The 21,463-nt window shown below is 34.0% G+C and overlaps 1 protein-coding gene across 1 annotated transcript; it reads right to left on the reverse strand.

Moving 5' to 3' along the window:
* Positions 1-111: 111 nt before the first annotated feature.
* LOC119603266 lies at positions 112-21,251 on the reverse strand. The gene is given in 15 exon segments (XM_037955248.1): positions 112-392; positions 460-728; positions 731-829; positions 2,714-2,917; positions 2,987-3,149; positions 3,222-3,727; positions 3,797-3,903; positions 3,905-4,012; positions 6,283-6,338; positions 6,419-7,327; positions 9,059-9,150; positions 9,153-9,282; positions 9,284-11,308; positions 11,310-16,747; positions 20,322-21,251. Coding segments are annotated over 15 exon segments (10,851 nt in total). The 5' UTR covers positions 20,878-21,251; the 3' UTR covers positions 112-203.
* Positions 21,252-21,463: the final 212 nt, after the last annotated feature.

Raw genomic sequence — 21,463 nt, forward strand, 5'->3', positions numbered from 1 at the left:
TATTTCGAATATAAGTAATTAAAAGAAAACATAACTTGGTCAACAAATTTAAACTTAAGACAAGAAGCTTATTTGCTTGTTTTGTAGAAGAAAGAAAAGTTATAAATAAAATTAAAATATAACAGAAATTTTCTATTCGTTAAGATAATATAACAACTGCCTTTTCTACATTATTTACATTTTTTAACTGTTTTAAAATAATTTTAGCAAATATCCCTTTCCTTATTAAAATTTACTAAACGTAGGAAACCATTTTCATAGCCCATAGCTATTAAATTTTTAGCATTTAGATTTAAATTACAACGTAACGTATTAATACGCATTAAAGGTATAATATTTGTAGGTGGACATCTCTGTTCACTTAAATAATCGCTTTTATGTTCTTCCTTAAGCTAAAAAATAAAAACAAAACTTTAATATATATTTTATTAAAATGACTAATACATTTAACGAAATTACCTTTAGCAACGGTTCAAATACTAAACCATATTTTTCCTTATAATTTTCATCATGCATTGACCATTCCGTGGGTACTTTAACATTAAGATTCTTTTCATTTCCTTTGGGTATTTTAGCCAAAGGTTTACCATCCAACTGCTTAACATCCATGGCACAAAGCATACGCCTTTCACCAAATTTTTTACCCACAGGACACTCATAGTGCAATTCTCTGGTATCGAGGAAAAGTATATCACCATTTTCCAAAGTGGAAACGCACATATTGTCACAGGTGTATAATGCACTTGGGTAACACCACAAACCATGAAGTCCAATTTATTTTGTGGAAACATTAAGTTGGTGGGATTTACAGCCATTGCACAGCGACCATCTATAAAAGGGGAAAAAAAGTAGAAAAAACAGAACAGAATTAGAATTGAACAAGAACAAAATTAGACGGAACTAGAAACAGAACTAGAACTAGAACAGAACTAGAACAGAACTAAAACAGACCTAGAACAGAACTAGAATAACTAGACAAACTAGAACAACTAGAACAGACTAGAATAGAACTAGAATAGACTAGAACATAACTAGAACAGAACTAGAATAGAACTAGAACATAACTAGAACAGAACTAGAACAGAACTAGAACAGAACTAGAACAGAACTAGAACAGAACTAGAACAGATAGAACAGAACTAGACAGACAGAACTAGAACAGAACTAGAACAGAACTAGAACAGAACTAGAACTAGAACAGAACTAGAACAGAACTAGAACAGAACTAGAACAGAACTAGAACAGAACTAGAACAGAACTAGAACAGAACTAGAACAGAACTAGAACAGAACTAGAACAGAACTAGAACAGAACTAGACAGAACTAGAACAGAACTAGAACAGAACTAGAACAGAACTAGAACACAACTAGAACAGAACTAGAACAGAACTAGAACAGAACTAGAACGAACTAGAACAGAACTAGAACACAACTAGAACAGAACTAGAACAGAACTAGACAGAACTAGAACAGAACTAGAACAGAACTAGAACAGAACTAGAACAGAACTAGAACAGAACTAGAACAGAACTAGAACAGAACTAGAACAGAACTAGAACAGAACTAGAACAGAACTAGAACAGAACTAGAACAGAACTACAACAGAACTACAACAGAACTACAACAGAACTAGAACAGAACTAGAACAGAACTAGAACAGAACTAGAACAGAACTAGAACAGAACTAGAACAGAACTAGAACAGAAACTAGAACAGAACTAGAACAGAACTAGAACAGAACTAGAACACAACTAGAACAGAGCAGAACGGAACTAGAACAGAACTAGAACAGAACTAGAACAGAACTAGAATAGAACTAGAATAGAACCTAGACCATAACTAGAACAGAACTAGAACAGAACTAGATAGAACTAGAGAATAGAACTAGAACTAGAACAACTAGAACAGAACTAGAACAGAAACTAGAACAGAACTAGAACAGAACTAGAACAGAACTAGAACAGAATAGAACAGAAACTAGAATAGAACTAGAACAGAACTAGAACTAGAACTAGAACAGAACTAGAAAGAACTAGAACAGAACTAGAACAGAACTAGAAACAGAAACTAGAACAGAACTAGAACAAACTAGAACAGAACTAGAACAAAAACTAGAATGAACTAGAACAGAACTAGAAACAGAAACTAGAACAGAACTAGAAACAGAACTAGAACAGAACTAGAACAGAACTAGAACAGAACTAGAACAAGAACTAGAACAGAACTAGAACAGAACTAGAACAAACTAGAACAGAAACTAGCAGAACTCAGAACAGAACTAGAACAGAACTAGAAACAGAACTAGAACAGAACTAGAACAGAACTAGAAAGAACTCGAACAGACTAGAAAGAACTAGAACAAAAACTAGAACAGAACTAGAACAGAACTATAACAGAACTAGAACAGAACTAGAACAGACAGAACTGAACTGAACAGCACAGAACTAGAACAGAACTAGAACAGAACTAGAACAGAACTAGAACAGAACTAGAACAGAACTAGAACAGAACTAGAACAGAACTAGAACAGAACTAGAACTGAACTAGAACTGAACTAGAACAGAACTAGAACAGAACTAGAACAGAACTAGAACAGAAACTAGAACAGAACTAGAACAGAACTAGAACAGAACTAGAACGGAACTAGAACACAACCAGAAACAGAATTAGACAAAACTGGAACAGATCTGGAGTTGAAATATTAATACTTACATGTTAGGAATATCATCACCATAACTATATAATAGTGTCTCCCACAAGGGACACCAATCCATCGACAGTAAAATATTTTTATTAACGTCTTCTCTCATAACAATCGGTTGCATAAAACATTTTATGTCAAAAATAAGAAATTTACGATAGGCACCAGAAACAGCCAACCATCTAGGTCCAGAAGTGTCATAATGTAAAGCAAAACCTATTAAAAAAAACCAAAAATTTTACAATAATTTAACTTCTCCATCAAATCATTTAATAAAGAACTTACACTTTACACTCTTTTCACCCACATAGAAATAGTTAAGAGGAGCATAATTAATAATATCATTCTCTACAAAACGATTAAGATTCTGCTGAAGATCATTAGTTATATCCCAGATGCCAATAAAACCATTGGCGAAACTAGCAAAAATGTGTTGATGGCCGGCAAACTTTAGCAAAATAAATAAAATTTTAAGAAAATTAACATGGAATATTTAATGAAATGAGTGATAAAAACTCACCTCTGACCAGCATATTTGTAGACATTGTGTATCTAAAAGTACATGCTGTTGTTGATGTATCAAATCCAAATTTAAAAGAAAACTTGGTTTTACCTCAATTAAAGTTATATCTTTATTGTTATTATTAGATTCGGAGGATGTTACTTTCCCCTCAACATTAAGAGGCAAACTATAGATTTTTATAGCTGAGGAAACTGTGGCCACAGCTACTAACCCTAAACGATTGGATGATTCATCATAACCTCCACTTGGTAAAAATGAAATATGATGTACCGGACCATCGGGCACCACTAAACCATAATGTATATCTATTTGGGGTTTTTGATTCTTATGCGTTACTTTCATTATTAAAATCACAGTATGATGTTGTGTAGGTTGAGTAAATTTAACAAATTTAAACATATCTTGACGATAGACTACCGCTAGATATTGTTCATTGACGTGGGCGGGTAAAGGCAGCCAGGAGCATAGTTTTATTGGAGCCCCCAAAAAGTAATAAGTGTCATCTTTTATAAAAATACATAAAAATTAGATTAATATATTAATTATGAAACCTATGTTGGGTTTTAACTCACATTTATTATGAATGCTTTCATATCTTCTTAATTCAGACCATTCGATATTTGTTTGTGGCTCACCAATTACGGGAGTTAAGGCTGCTTTAGTTTTGAAATTAATTTCATTGAAATTGTTTGCTTGGTAAATATTTCTTAAAGTCTTGTTGGTTTAGAACCGAATACTGGGTTGTAAATTCGTTATAGAGTGGTTCACTGGTATAGTTTAGTTTTAAGCTGGAAATACAGTAGAAAATTAGATATTCGAATAATTGTTCATAAATAAAATAAACTAGAACTGACCTAGAACTGAACTAGAACTGAACTAGAACTGAACTAGAACTGAACTAGAACTGAACTAGAACTGACTAGAACTGAACTAGAACTGAACTAGAACTGAACTAGAACTGAACTAGAACTGAACTGAATGAACTAGAACTGAACTAGAACTGAACTAGAACTGAACTAGAACTGAACTAGAACTGAACTAGAACTGAACTAGAACTGAACTAGAACTGACTGAACTAGAACTGAACTAGAACTGAACTAGAACTGAACTAGAACTGAACTAGAACTGAACTAGAACTGAACTAGAACTGAACTAGAACTGAACTAGAACTGAACTAGAACTGAACTAGAACTGAACTAGAACTGAACTAGAACTGAACTAGAACTGAACTAGAACTGAACTAGAACTGAACTAGAACTGAACTAGAACTGAACTAGAACTGAACTAGAACTGACAACTAGACTGAACTAGAACTGAACTAGAACTGAACTAGAACTGAACTAGAACTGAACTAGAACTGAACTAGAACTGAACTAGAACTGAACTAGAACTGAACTAGAACTGAACTAGAACTGAACTAGAACTGAACTAGAACTGAACTAGAACTAGAACTGAACTAGAACTGAACTAGAACTGAACTAGAACTGAACTAGAACTGAACTAGAACTGAACTAGAACTGAACTAGAACTGAACTAGAACTGAACTAGAACTGAACTAGAACTGAACTAGAACTGAACTAGAACTGAACTAGAACTGAACTAGAACTGAACTAGAACTGAACTAGAACTGAACTAGAACTGAACTAGAACTGAACTAGAACTGAACTAGAACTGAACTAGAACTGAACTAGAACTGAACTAGAACTGAACTAGAACTGAACTAGAACTGAACTAAACTGAACTAGAACTGAACTAGAACTGAACTAGAACTGAACTAGAACTGAACTAGAACTGAACTAGAACTGAACGAAAAAAAAAAAAAAAAAAAAAAAAGAAAACTAGAAACTGAACTAGAACTGAACTAGAACTGAACTAGAACTGAACTAGAACTGAACTAGAACTGAACTGAACTAGAACTGAACTAGAACTGAACTAGAACTGAACTAGAACTGAACTAGAACTGAACTAGAACTGAACTAGAACTGAACTAGAACTGAACTAGAACTGAACTAGAACTAGAACTGAACTAGAACTAGAACTGAACTAGAACTGAACTAGAACTGAACTAGAACTGAACTAGAACTGAACTAGAACTGAACTAGAACTGAACTAGAAACTGAACTAGAACTGAACTAGAACTGAACTAGAACTGAACTAGAACTGAACTAGAACTGAACTAGAACTGAACTAGAACTGAACTAGAACTGAACTAGAACTGAACTAGAACTGAACTAGAACTGAACTAGAACTGAACTAGAACTGAACTAGAACTGAACTAGAACTGAACTAGAACTGAACTAGAACTGAACTAGAACTAGAACTGAACTAGAACTGAACTAGAATGAACTAGAACTGAACTAGAACTGAACTAGAACTGAACTAGAACTGAACTAGAACTGAACTAGAACTGAACTAGAACTGAACTAGAACTGAACTAGAACTGAACTAGAACTGAACTAGAACTGAACTAGAACTGAACTAGAACTAAACTAGAACTGAACTAGAACTAGAACTAAACTAGAACTGAACTAGAACTGAACTAGAACTGAACTAGAACTGAACTAGAACTGAACTAGAACTGAACTAGAACTGAACTAGAACTGAACTAGAACTGAACTAGAACTGAACTAGAACTGAACTAGAACTGAACTAGAACTGAACTAGAACTGAACTAGAACTGAACTAGAACTGAACTAGAACTGAACTAGAACTGAACTAGAACTGAACTAGAACTGAACTAGAACTGAACTAGAACTGAACTAGAACTGAACTAGAACTGAACTAGAACTGAACTAGAACTGAACTAGAACTGAACTAGAACTGAACTAGAACTGAACTAGAACTGAACTAGAACTGAACTAGAACTGAACTAGAACTGAACTAGAACTGAACTAGAACTGAACTAGAACTGAACTAGAAGTAGAACGGTGGACTTCCAAACAAGCGAAATTTTGGAACCAAGTTCAAATCCACCGAAGTCGTCATATTTTTAGTTTTCCGCACACTTTATTAAATTTATCAATAGTCATAATTTTAATAAAATTTCCATAAAACTTACAAGTTCTTCCATTTGGCAAACACGTCCCTAGTGACATCATTGGAGCGACCTTCATAAACTATAGGGGGATAAATTAAAAAACAAAAAAAAAATAAAACTTATATGAAAACAACAGAATAAACATTATAAATCTTACCTTTTTTACGACTTGATTGATAATTTGTTTGATTTCCATTTTATTAGAAGATTTTTTACTTTGTTTCTTTCTACCCTTTTTACCATAATCAGCAGCATCATCATAATCATTATCCTCCTCGCTAGCTTCAAAATCAACTTCATTTTCATCAACACCTTCGGATAGATCATTATCATCGGAAGATTGTTCATCATCGGTTTTTAAATTACAATCCGAATCATCGGATTTCCTACGTCCTCCCTTGTGACTTTTTATTACATGTTCAACGGCTTCTTTTTCAGTTTTAAATGCTCGCCGACGACAGAAATTACAAAAATACCCCGATTTTATATGTTTACAATTTTTTATATGATCAGATAATTCTTTTAAATCGTTGCTACTAAATTTACAACGTTTCTTTGGACAGACGGCCTTGCCCAAATTTTTAATATCTTGAGACCACTTTTTAGTGATGTTTTCTTCATCTAATGGTGCCACATATCTAATGCGTGATTTCGGATCGATGTCCGTTTTATCGTTTTTAGTAGTGTCCCCTACTTTTTCCAACTCCTCCCCCAAAACTTTAAGTTTATTTTCAGCTTTAATTGTGGAGTTTCGTTTTAAGCGACCCGTGTTACCAAAAACTTCTTCATGTTTATCAATATTTTCTTCTAATTTGTTATCGTTTGATGGATGTTCAAGTGCAATTTTAGCATAGCAAGATCGCACGTGAATTGGCAGTGTGGATGGCGCATAATCCCTTTTACAATATTCACATATAACACGTTCAATTTGTGCACCACATGACTCGATATGTGTTAACATACCCAAGCCGGAACGATATTCCTTTTTACACATGCGACAAGCCAGACCTTTTGATCCGGTCTTTTTCAAATAATTAAGAATGCAATTAAAACACGGAACGGTTTTCTACATTCTAAAAATATTTAAAATAAATAAATTAGTTAGTAAATAATAATTTAGTTCTAGTTCCAGTCAATTCTAGTCCAGTTCTAGTTCAGTTCTAGTTCAGTTCTAGTTTCAGTTCAGTTTCTAGTTCAGTTTCTAGTTCAGTTTCTAGTTCAGTTCTAGTTCCAGTTCTAGTTCAATTCTACTAGGTCAAGTTCCTAGTTCAGTTCTAGTTCAGTTCCTAGTTCTTGTTCATTGTCTAGTTCAGTTCTAGTTCAGTTCTAGTTCAGTTCTAGTTCAGTTCGAGTTCAGTCTAGTTCAGTTCTAGTTCAGTGCTAGTTCAGTTCTAGTTCAGTTCTAGTTCAGTTCTAGTTCAGTTCTAGTTCAGTTCAGTTCAGTCTTAGTTCAGTTCTAGTTCAGTTCTAGTTCAGTTCTAGTTCAGTCTAGTTCAGTTCTAGTTCAGTTCTAGTTGCAGTTCTATGTCAGTTCTAGTTCAGTTCTAGTTCAGTTCTAGTCAGTTCTAGTTCAGTTCTAGTTCATTAGTTTAGTTCTAGTTCAGTTCTAGTTCAGTTCTAGTTCAGTTCTAGTTCAGTTCTAGTTCAGTTCTAGTTCAGTTCTAGTTCAGTTCTAGTTCAGTTCTAGTTCAGTTCTAGTTCAGTTCTAGTTCAGTTCTAGTTCAGTTCTAGTTCAGTTCTAGTTCAGTTCTAGTTCAGTTCTAGTTCAGTTCTAGTTCAGTTCTAGTTCAGTTCTAGTTCAGTTCTAGTTCAGTTCTAGTTCAGTTCTAGTTCAGTTCTAGTTCAGTTCTAGTTCAGTTCTAGTTCAGTTCAGTCTTCTAGTTCAGTTCTAGTTCAGTTCTAGTTCAGTTCTAGTTCAGTTCTAGTTCAGTTCTAGTTCAGTTCTAGTTCAGTTCTAGTTCAGTTCTAGTTCAGTTCTAGTCAGTTCTAGTTCAGTTCTAGTTCAGTTCTAGTTCAGTTCTAGTTCAGTTCTAGTTCAGTTCTAGTTCAGTTCTAGTTCAGTTCTAGTTCAGTTCTAGTTCAGTTCTAGTTCAGTTCTAGTTCAGTTCTTAGTTCAGTTCTAGTTCAGTTCTAGTTCAGTTCTAGTTCAGTTCTAGTTCAGTTCTAGTTCAGTTCTAGTTCAGTTCTAGTTCAGTTCTAGTTCAGTTCTAGTTCAGTTCTAGTTCAGTTCTAGTTCAGTTCTAGTTCAGTTCTAGTTCAGTTCTAGTTCAGTTTCTAGTTCAGTTCTAGTCAGTTCTAGTTCAGTTCTAGTTCAGTTCTAGTTCAGTTCTAGTAGTTCAGTTCTAGTTCAGTTCTAGTTCAGTTCAGTTAAGTTCTAGTTCAGTTCTAGTTCAGTTCTTCAGTTCTAGTTCAGTTCTAGTTCAGTTCTAGTTCAGTTCTAGTTCAGTTCTAGTTCAGTTAGTTCTAGTATAGTTCAGTTCTAGTTCAGTTCTAGTTCAGTTCTAGTTCAGTCTAGTTCAGTTCTAGTTCAGTTCTAGTTCATTCTAGTTCAGTTCTAGTCGTTTAGTTCAGTTCTAGTTCAGTTCTAGTTCAGTTCTAGTTCAGTTCTAGTTCAGTTCTAGTTCCGTTCTAGTTCAGTTCTAGTTCAGTTCTAGTTCAGTTCTAGTTCAGTTCTAGTTCAGTTCTAGTTCAGTTCTAGTTCCGTTCTAGTTCAGTTCTAGTTCCGTTCTAGTTCAGTTCTAGTTCAGTTCTAGTCAGTCTAGTTCAGTTCTAGTTCAATTCTATTGTCTAAACTTACCAACATCTCTTGGCCATCTTGCCAGCCTACACCATAATGTTCCGCTAAATGTAACGTCCATTTAGAAGTGCGATTCAAACAAAGACCACATTTATGGGTCCACTTCCTATATTAGATCCAGTTAAAACCTCTTCTGTGTCGAGTTGTTCTCTTTTTGTTATTAGCAATAGACGAGAATTAAAATTGCATTCTGCAAAGTTTTTTCGGTTTTCTACCTGCTCTTGGTCTTGGAGTCTCATTTTTAACCAGTGCTAAACGTGGAGTTGTTATAGGTGTTAAATTATCTATATTATTTTCTTTGCCATTGTCTTTCTTAAGAGGTGTTGCTGTAGAATCACTGTCAGAATCTTCAATTTTAAGTTTTCGTTTTGGATGATTTTTTTGCGAACGTTTTTTGCCGAATGGTGTGGGTATCTCATCGTCAGATGAATCCGTACTTAAGGATCTCTTTAATGCCCTCACTACTGAAGTTTTTGGTGTGTCTTTTAAGTTATCTTCAATCGTGGGCGTATTAGATATTTGTTCAGTCTTCACTTTAGTTTTTCCCGCTTTTTTCTTGCTCGTTTTATTTTGTGGTGTTTTAATAGTTGATGTTTCCGGAATAGTTGTGGAAATATCTTCTTGTTTTGAAAGTTTAGGGGTGTTAATTTCATTTTTTGAATCTTTTGATGATTTTTTTGTTGACTTATCTTTGTTCTTGGAATTATCAAGCTCGTCGTGCTTTTCTGTAATGTCCAACTTTTGTTCCATATCATCATCTGTCGTGTGTTTGGATTTCAAACTCTTTGCCCTTTTACTTTTCGATTCATTAGATTCAAAGCTTTGGCTTTTGTGACTTATATCTATGTTTTCCGCTTTTTCTTTGGATTTCAAAATTTCGGAGTCTTGCGAGTCCTTTTTAGGTGTTAAACCTTTGCCTGTTGCTTTCTCTAGATCTTTGTTGATGTTATGATTACTATCCACCGTACTTTTAGACTTTAATGGTGATGTTTCTGTGCTATTAGGGCAATCGGAGCTAGAATTATTGGCTTTCAGAGAATTGTCTGCATCTTTATCTTTAGTTTTAGATTGCAAACGTTTCGATCCTCCTGCTTCTTGATTATCAGAGTCAGACTCCTTAGCATATTCTAAGCTTTTATCTTCAGTATTCTTAATAACTCTCTCTTGAGACTTGTGTTGTCTCGTTTCAGTTTTATCTTGACAATCAGAGTCTATTGCAAAATTCCCGGAATGTTTTTCTATAGTTTTGTCATTTCTTCTAACTTTGGGTGGCATACGTCTTGTGTCTTTGCCTCGATGCCTATCGGACTCAGTACCAGAAGTTTCATTTAATTTATCCACATCTTTGACCTGACATCTAGAACGTCTGGAAGTTCTACGCTCTGGGTTATCCGAATCTGTTGCAGAAGTTTCATTTACAGTTTCCCCAACTTGGAATTTTTCGGAATCGTGGTCTGAATTTTTTGAATTAGCACTAGTTGCTAAGTTTTCTTGAAAATTTCTTATCCTAAGTCTTGTCTGTGATGTTTTTGTAGATCTTTCATCATGACTTTCGGAATCTGTACCAGAATTTTTCGACATTGTACGTAAATGTCGAGGTTTAATAAATCTATGTTCGGGCGTTTTCTCTAATGTTTCATCTAATTTTAGTTTCTTACTGTCTAATAGTTCCTTATTACTATCAATCACATTTTTAATGCCACGTTTATATTTTCTAATAGTTGTTATCTGTTCAGCAGCACTCTCATCTTCATCATCAGCTGGTGATGTATCATCGGTAATATCAGTCTCTTCATGGCGATTGCTAGTTAGATCCCAACGTTTTTTGAATGGTTTTAGACCTCCACTAGCACTACTTCGAGTTCTTGCGGGTAATTCATCATCATGCCGTATTCTTTCGGTTATGTGCTCTTCCTCTAACGTTGGTGCTATGGCCTTACCAGTAGTAAGCCAATTTTTCATAGTGCTACCTTTGGTTTTTGCCAGTTTATCGTTAGTCTCCTTTTGCTTATTAGTTGTTGGAGTATTTTTAAAACTTGTATCATTATTTTCTTCAAATCCCAAAAATGCACTACCCTCCTCACAATCTTTCAGACAGGAATCATCAAAATCACGCTCATCCTCGGAATCGGTATCCGTATGAGACTTTTGCGATTTCTTAATATCTTCCAAAGTTTTACGCAACTTTTTACGCTGTCTGGTGGGTGTTAATTTGTTAGAATCTTGTGTACTATCATGGCAAGAATCTTCAGTATCCAAAGGTTTTTAAACGATTTAAGGGACTAGAAACATTGGCAGTTGTATCAGACTTTAAGGCATCGAAACTAATTGTAACATTTGTTTCCAACGTCTGAGAATAATAACGTGTACGTTTAGTTGAAGGAGAGGAATGCTTGGATAAATCCATTTCCAATGGCTTGGAATAAAGACGTGTTCTGCGGTTGGTAAGCGTGGAAGTGGAAGTGGGTGTTGTTATGTCATTTGTAGCTGCATCAGGTGTTTTATCCTTTTCGCTGCTCGATTTCGATTTAGAAAGTTTAAATTTAACTTCTGCATTTACGGGTAAAAATTCCAAGTCGTCATCACTTATAAGCGGTCTAGTGGAATGTCTTTTTCTCGAGTTGCCTGCTGGTTTTGCAGCTGTGGTGGTTGCGATAATAGTTTTTTCATTTAAACTTAATCTTGTACATCTTTTGCTGTGTACAATGGTAGCATTTTGATTTTCATCATTAACTTTTGTTAAACTTCTTCTATTAACTTTTACACTAGTTTCTGGTGCTTCTGCAGTTTCCTTAGTTTTATCTTCTTCTGGTTCTTCAACTTCCTTATCTTTATTATGACTCTTCAGTTGTTTTATTAAAGTTTTAATGCCTTTAGTTTCATTTTCTGGATCCTTAGTTTCAGGTGTTTTCTTTTTAAAAGGTATCACTGGTTTGAGTTCGGGCGTTTTTATCGGGGAATGTTTTACTATGTCTATAAGCGATACTTTAGCATTTCTCATGCTCTTTAAGATATTTCTAGATCCCTGATCTAAATCTTCATTTTTATTGACTTGTTTTTGCTTTGCAATATTTCCATATGAAATATTTTCAATATTATCTTGAATTTCATTAATTTCAATTAAGTTTTCATTAGTTTCGGCAGCATTAGACTCTTCATCGTGCTGTTTGTGGTGACATAAAGTTTGTTCGAGTGTTGTATTAACAGCCTCATCTTGCTGAAGTTTTGTACTTCTGCTTTCTTCATGATTAGTGTCTACTGTTTTAGATTCTTTGGCTTGTTCTTGCTCTAAAGCTTCTTCTGTCTCCTTAACTGTTTCAAAATCTAGTTTTCTGGCTATATTCTGAGGAGACTTTTGAGGCGTTGAAATTTCCGAGATTTCACTTGATTTTGGTAGCTTCTCGGGACTTTTGCTGACATTTTCAAGTTCATTGCTAACTTCAGAATTCGTAGCTTGTACCTTTTCAGGTGTAACTTCAGAAATATCTGGTAAATGATCTCCTTCATCTTGAGTTTTGCGCTTTTGTGGAGATTTAGCATCTTTCTGTTTAGTTTCCGCTATTAAAGTGTTTTTATCAGGACTTCTAGGGGCTGTATCTGAAGACATGTCTGTAGGTGTTGCTTCATTTATAACCTCCCTGTTTTCTAATGTTTTAGCTGAATCATTTGTCATACCTTCAGTAACTGTTGGTTTATTGGTAGAGTCTTCAGATTTGTCGATGTTTTTATTAGAAGTTTCTACTTTTTCCTGGTTCTCTTTATCAGCAGTAGTTTTGGTTACATTTGATTCCGACTCATTATGTTTATCTGCAATTTGGGAGGTTGGTTTTCCTTCAAGTAATATTTCTTCTCCTTGTTGAAGTTGTGCGGATTTTGTTGACGTGTTAGCGCTACTTTTAGTTGGACTTCGATCTGATTTTATCGATTCTTGATTAACTTCTGCCTCTTCTGCTCTCTTCTCCTCTTTAGCTGGTTCATCTAGAGGTTCTTTAGACTTACTTTCATGATCAACTTTGTTATCATTATCCACAGTTGGTGGTTTATTTGTACTTTGAGCTGGAGCTTTATTACGTTGCACCAAATTGATTTTACCCTTTTTAAAGCGGGATATACGTTTTGTAGTTACCGCGGTAGAGGAGATTGATGCTGTTGCAGCTTCACTTGTCTTTGTAGCCTCAGATTCCATGGAAGTTTGTTGAATATTGGAGCTCTTTACGGAATTATCTGCTTCTGCAGGTTTTGTTATTAAAGTCTCCTTAGAGGCTGTCGAGTTAGAATTATCTTTCTGTAGGTCTACATCTATTATGGGAGATTTTAATATAGATTTCAAATTTGTTACTTTTAGAGGAGAGGAGTGAGCAATTGTTTCAGCTTTTGAGGCTTTTGATTCCTTCAATTGTGTTTCTTCAGTTGAGGATTTGCTGGTAACTGTAATCTCTTTTGGTTCCTCAACTTTATCACTCGATTTTGTTGGTATAATTGTAAGATTCGTTGCTACTTCTTTAGAAGTGGTCAAATCATTAGATTGTTTACTTGCAGTTTCATTAACTTTTGTTAAGTTATTGTCTTCATTTGAGGATTTCGTTGCCAAAGTTTGAGCTTTCCTAGGACTATTCAACTTTTTAGGGGAAGCTAATTTATTCGCATTCAAATTCTCACCCTCTTTCCCTTGTGAAACTTGTGAAATTATTAGTTTTATTTTATTTGGATCACTGGCTACTATAACATTTGTTAAATCTATATTTTTAGGCTCTTTCAGAGGCTCTAAAACCAAATGCTGCTGTTTACGAGAATCAGAAGTTTCTTCACTCTTATTGTCCTCCGGTTTTTCTATATCCATATCACACATACCCATATTATTTAAAAGCTTAACCTTTTGCAAAGCTCCATACTTATTGGGACTCTCATTGGTTAATATTGTCTCGGGTCCCTTAGAACTTTCTATCACTATAGTGCTCATTTGTTCAGGATTTGTGGCGTAAGCTTTGAAAGTAGCTGATGTGGTTCGGTGACGTTGTGGTGGATAGGATTGTATGCGTAAAGGTGAAAAATTATTCATGGTACAAGAAGCATTTAGATTAAGCTCTTCCGGAGATAATTCTAAACTAGTTTCCTCTGTTATGGGATTGGTATTGTTGAGGGCTGTTATGAAATCTACAGCCGAAAAACAATCCTCAGTTTCCATAGGTTCATCGATAATTTCTACAGCCGATTGGCGATAATCAGAAAAGCTAGAATCTATATAAGTAGAAGCTTCAAAGTTTGCCGAGTCACAAGAATCTTCTTGTGTTTTATCATTAATATCCAAAGTTTTAGGTTCTTCTTTAACTTGTATCAAACTAATATCCGCAGATTTGTTTGAGTCCGTTTCAGTGTTCTCAGTTGAAACTTTATTCGGTGATTTTAAATCACATTCTTTGTTTAAGAAACTTTTTGCTGCAATATTTGGTTGAACATAATTTTGTTTCGATTTTAACTGATAGTTATGATCTGTATAGTTTGCTTTATTGTTTATTATATGATTGTTATTGGATGTTGAAATTTCTGAATTAGTTTTTTCTGTTGCGGTATTTTTAGGCAAAACATAGGCTGCATGTTTGCTACTAAGCGGTGTTAAAACTTTTCTTATACCGGCCTTAGTATTAAGTATGCGCATATCTGAGGGTTTATTTTCTTGTTTGGAGGCCGGTGATGTGGCCGGTGATGTGGCCGCTGTTCTGGCCTTTATCTTTTTGGCCAAATCTGCCAACTGTTCCGGAGGCAATTTAAGTTTTTGGGCATTTATAATGATTTTTTTATTGGGACCATTAGTTATAACCACTTTATCGCAAGGCTTTCCCTTGTTATCTGTTGTTATTTCTGGAGGTATTTCAATTTGGTTTAATGTTGTTTCCTGGTTAGTATTTAGCGCCGAAGGAGGAGTATTTGTGGCTGGATACTCATCAGCTTTTTCTTGTTTTATAACCAGTTCCGGTATGGGTTTATGGGGATTAATAAAACGTGGTGTATTACTGTTAGACAAGCGTAGTTCGGTCAAATCTATCATTTCATCTTGTGAAAGAATTTTATTTTCCAAAACAATTAAACAATTAGCATTAGGAGAGTTGTTAGACTCTGCCTCCGTTTGCACAACATTTTCATTTGCCTCTAGCGCATTAGTCAGTATATTATTGTTGATTAGTGATGTTGAATTGGCCTGGGTATACAAGGACTCATAGTTGCTGTTTATATAGTCCGTTGGTGGTAAAATTTTATGTAAATTTTGATTTTGTGCCTGCAAATCATAGTAGGCAGCTGCATTAACCAAAGGATAAGGCTTTTTAAAGGAGTCTATGGTCGGCAAAGGTGTTTCCTTAGGTACATTAACTGTAGGAAATGGTGTTTTAAGTGGAGAAACTTCTGGAAAGTCTATCTTTTGTTCCGATTGTTTAAGTTGTTTATAACTATAAGGTAAATAGGAGTATTGTTGGCTACTATTACCCGCCTTTATGGCGGCTTTGGGTATTTCACTGTAGTCACTTGTTGTTGAACTTTTGGGCTGATAAGTTATTCTCTGTTGTTTTAAATATTCACTTTGATAATCCGGCGCCATATTTGTTATGGGAAAATGTGTTTTTGTGGGCATATTATGGGAATAGTCTGTTCTATGTTCTAGATTTTGGAAATAACGTATATTTTGGGCTGTTTGTAAAGGCGATTGATTATAGTTAGATTTTGCTGAGGTTGCTGCTGCTGCATTAGCTGCCATATAGGGAGTTCTTAGAGGAATCACATCAGTTGAGTTTGGAATTATAAGACTTTGTTCTGCGTGCTGGAAAAATCTAAAGTTAGGTGTTGTATTAGTATCTAAGCTAGTGATTGGTGATTGCTGCTGTCCAGTTTTTATGGTGGCTTTGGGAATTTTGTTTATATCCTTAGTTTGTGTGGAGAAATCTGTGGCCATATTGGTTGTTGTAGGAGACATTTTATCCTGAGAGTTTAGCTTAAGTCCAGTGGGTTCGTAAGGTCTAAAACCTGGTGTATTATTATCGGTCTGCTGTTGATGCTGTCCTGCCTTTATGGCAGCTTTTGGTATTACATTTGTGGCTCCATGTTGTGCCTTTAAAGCCGTGATATCCGTGTCAATTTTATTCGCATCATTTCCATAATAGGGTGCTGTTTTAACTGCCACTTTATCTGTCATATTGAACTTTATATAAGTTCTTTTTGCCGGCTGTTGATGTGTTATTTTCAATTCCTCCTCCATTTGGAAATCTAATTTTCGGGCTATATCTTGAGGAGATTTTTGAGGAGTTTTAGTTTTGTATGGCTTTAAGGGAGGGGTCGATATTTCTGGTTCTTTTAAAACAGTATAACCTCTGGGATCTGTTGCTGATGAGCGGTTAGGTGTGTCTTTCTTGGCACTTAATGGTTTCATGGGTAATTTTGGTCCTAAAGGACTTGAGGCCGTTATAGGGCTGCCCGTTAAGGGTGCTGGTGGTTTTAAATGTATATACATTTTAGGTTTGTCATTATTTGGTGAGTTTTTCTTTTCCATTAACTTTTTATTTAGTAAATTTTTAACATGCACTAAACGTTGTTGGGAATTTAAACCAGCCAATTCAGGTGTATCCAATTCTGGTTGTGGATCCGGTGCCGTTATGGTAATTTTTGGTGGTATTATATTTTTAGCCAGTAATAAAGGTTTAGCTGTTTAAAATTAATAGAAAAATATATATAAAACATTAAATAAAAAAACTAACGGCCACAGGTATTGAACCTGGATATTCAAAACATCTCCCCCTACTAGTAAAGTGTATAACTTGCCATCAACCCTTTGCCACACTGAGCTAAATTAGTGTAACATAATTGTTAGTTAAATGTAGCATAATTGAAAACATTATTTTGATATTTAAACAAATATTTTTAAAATTCTTCTCACACTTATAGGTTGATTCTTTTTATAAAGTCCTAACACGTTTTTTCAACTAAATTGCAACTCTGCTAATTTTATTTATATAACTATAGCGCAAATCAACCCTCTGAATATTTAACAAGTTTCGAACTTGGATTTTTAAAGTTATGTCTAAATTTTGTCTTCCTAACCAACCGCTTAACCATCGCAGCTAAAACGCCTTGTTTAATTTAGTGTCCAATGTTTCATTTAAACTTGGCTGTTCATTTAATTATTTAGTTAATTTTTGCAATTGTGTTATGTAATTAAACTTATTAAATTTATTTAAGGAGTTTTTGATAAAAATTGTTGGCAAATCTTTTATTATTTTAAATGTTTTCAAAATATTTAAAATTTAAATATTTGCAATATTCTTTATTTTAATATAAATCATTTGAAAGCTAATTAAAATTTAAAAGGTCAAAGGTCACACCATGGAGTCTTAAAGGGTCAAAGGTCATAATAGACTAGACTATAGACTAGACTATAGACTAGACTATAGACTAGACTATAGACTAGACTATAGACTAGACTATAGACTAGACTAGACTAGACTAGACCAGACTAGACTAGACTATAGACTAGACTATAGACTAGACTATAGACTAGACTATAGACTAGACTATAGACTATAGACTAGACTATAGACTAGACTATAGACTAGACTATAGACTAGACTATAGACTAGACTATAGACTAGACTATAGACTAGACTATAGACTAGACTATAGACTAGACTATAGACTAGACTATAGACTAGACTATAGACTAGACTATAGACTAGACTATAGACTAGACTATAGACTAGACTATAGACTAGACTATAGACTAGACTATAGACTAGACTATAGACTAGACTATAGACTAGACTATAGACTAGACTATAGACTAGACTATAGACTAGACTATAGACTAGACTATAGACTAGACTATAGACTAGACTATAGACTAGACTATAGACTAGACTATAGACTAGACTATAGACTAGACTATAGACTAGACTATAGACTAGACTATAGACTAGACTATAGACTAGACTATAGACTAGACTATAGACTAGACTATAGACTAGACTATAGACTAGACTATAGACTAGACTATAGACTAGACTATAGACTAGACTATAGACTAGACTATAGACTAGACTATAGACTAGACTATAGACTAGACTATAGACTAGACTATAGACTAGACTATAGACTAGACTATAGACTAGACTATAGACTAGACTATAGACAAGACTATAGACTAGACTATAGACTACACTATAGACTAGACTATAGACTAGACTATAGACTACACTATAGACTAGACTATAGACGACTATAGACTAGACTATAGACTACACTATAGACTAGACTATAGACTAGACTATAGACTAGACTATAGACTAGACTATAGACTAGACTATAGACTAGACTATAGACTAGACTATAGACTAGACTATAGACTAGACTATAGACTAGACTATAGACTAGACTATAGACTAGACTATAGACTAGACTATAGACTAGACTATAGACTAGACTATAGACTAGACTATGAGACTAGACTATAGACTAGACTATAGACTAGACTATAGACTAGACTATAGACTAGACTATAGACTAGACTATAGACTAAACTATAGACTAGACTATAGACTAGACTATAGACTAGACTATAGACTAGACTATAGACTAGACTATAGACTAGACTATAGACTAGACTATAGACTAGACTATAGACTCGACTATAGACTAGACTATAGACTAGACTATAGACTAGACTATAGACTAGACTATAGACTACTCTATAGACTAGACTATAGACTAGACTATAGACTAGACTATAGACTAGACTATAGACTAGACTATAGACTAGACTATAGACTAGACTATAGACTAGACTATAGACTAGACTATAGACTAGACTATAGACTAGACTAGACTAGACTATAGACTAGACTATAGACTAGACTATAGACTAGACTATAGACTAGACAATAGACTATAGACTAGACTATAGACTAGACTATAGACTAGACTATAGACTAGACTATAGACTAGACTATAGACTAGACTATAGACTAGACTATAGACTAGACTATAGACTAGACTATAGACTAGACTATAGACTAGACTATAGACTAGACTATAGACTAGACTATAGACTAGACTATAGACTAGACTATAGACTAGACTATAGACTAGACTATAGACTAGACTATAGACTAGACTATAGACTAGACTATAGACTAGACTATAGACTAGACTATAGACTAGACTATAGACTAGACTATAGACTAGACTATAGACTAGACTATAGACTAGACTATAGACTAGACTATAGACTAGACTATAGACTAGACTATAGACTAGACTATAGACTAGACTATAGACTAGACTATAGACTAGACTATAGACTAGACTATAGACTAGACTATAGACTAGACTATAGACTAGACTATAGACTAGACTATAGACTAGACTATAGACTAGACTATAGACTAGACTATAGACTAGCTATAGACTAGACTATAGACTAGATGATAGACTAGACTATAGACTAGACTATCGACTAGACTATAGGACTAAGACACTATAAGACTGAATTTACTCTAATATCGAATAATTTTAATAAATACAAGAATTGAAAATGATCTACAAGGATCAATTGAAATCATACATAACTACATATTTTTATTTTTTTCAATTGCAATCATACATAACAAATTTTGTTTTAAATGTTGCAGAAAACACAACCACAGAAACATAGAAAGACTTTAATGTGACATATGTATAATAATCTAGTAACGTTACAGGAGCTCTACTAGTCTAGGTAAACCAGAACTACAAAAATATATAATACTGGCGGTTGGAAGGATGTAACTTTATGCGGGTTGTATGTATATACGTCTTAACGAAACCTTTTTATCGATTTACAAATTAATACAGTTGTTAGGTTATAAAATTGTTTATCTTTTTTAAGGACCAACAAAATTGATGACTCATTAATAAATTTGTGAGGTTGTAATAAAACTGATCCAATGAAAATATGTTAAAAAACTCCTTTTAAAACATTTCTAAACAAAATTAAACAAACAAATCATTAAAAAATATCTAAGCCCTGACTGGGTATCGAACTTAGGTTGTAGTAACAAAAAGTTAATACACTAACCACGCAGCTATTAAAGCATACGCGAAATGGGCTGCCAATTTCAAACATACCACAAATTTTACATAAAAAATTTAACAAAAAAATCTTACAATAAAATCATATCAATTGTATTAACTAAATGTAAACAAAAATATTGTAATAAATAATAAAAGAAAATAAAAACAAAATTACCTGGTGAAGGTTGTTCTTCAGTATTTAAAGGTTTTGTTTGTAGTTTCACTGTATTTGTTACATTTGTAGCGGCCACAGAGGAAACTGTGGGAGTTACTTTTGTTTGGTTATTTAAAATGCGATTTGTTGTTTTATTAGGGGCCTGCAGGGACTTTTGTTTACTTAAGGCTTCTGCTATTTTACGATCTAAACCGGCCTGTTGTAATTTTTTCGGATCAATAGGGGTTATTTTGCGTATAACACGCTTTTGAGAGCCACCGGTAGGTGTTGCAGGCAGATTACTACTGGTTGTAACAGGACTCGGAGTCTCTGTTGGATTTACACCAGGTGTTACTTGACGTATTATACGCTTGATGGGGGCATTAGCCGTAGTAGTCAAACAATTACTTTCGTTGCTTACAGCAGGTCCTGAAACAGCTTCTGCATTAGGCTTGGAGCTGCTATTAGATACTACAGCTGTTGTGGCATTGTTGGCTTCAGAGCCAGCTTCATTAGCTGTACTAGGTAACACACTGGAGGCTACCTCACTGCTGTCATTTGTAGCAGTGGGATTCATTTTGAAAAACTTTCTTTTACACTATTTATTTCTTTTTAATAAAACTTATTTTTTTTTTCATTTACAACAACTGCCTATTAATTTACATCATTTTTTTCACATTTTGTTTCTTCTATATCATTTTCTTTTCACACACACTGCAGGCAGACACCATCAATAACGACGTCATTGAGACGCGTGCTTTTTTTCTTTAATTATTTCTTTGCCTTTTATTTTATTTCTTAGTTAAAATTTTCTTCAAATTGTATACAATTTTAAATAAATTTTCAATTTTAACACTTTTTTTGTAAAATAAATTTGTTTTATTTGCAAAATTTTGCAAATTTGTTCTGCTTATAGAAGCACACCTCGTTTTACAGATTTCTTTTCATAGATTTTTTGTCAAAGAATTTATTTTTAACCACATTTTGACAGCTAGTTGCGAAATAGGGTGATGCCCAACTTCTTATATATGTATATTAATCTAAAACAGTTTAAGCGTTTTTAGTGCAAAGATTTTTATTTTTTAAAGCTTTCAATACTTAAAAATTATGTTATATTATATTTTTATTAAAATTTTAATCATAAACTTCCCTATTAATACAAT

The sequence above is a fragment of the Lucilia sericata genome, unplaced genomic scaffold (genome assembly GCF_015586225.1).
Source record: "Lucilia sericata isolate MDLA Ls3-8-SP2 unplaced genomic scaffold, ASM1558622v1 Contig000285F_arrow, whole genome shotgun sequence".
Classification (NCBI taxonomy): domain Eukaryota; kingdom Metazoa; phylum Arthropoda; class Insecta; order Diptera; family Calliphoridae; genus Lucilia; species Lucilia sericata.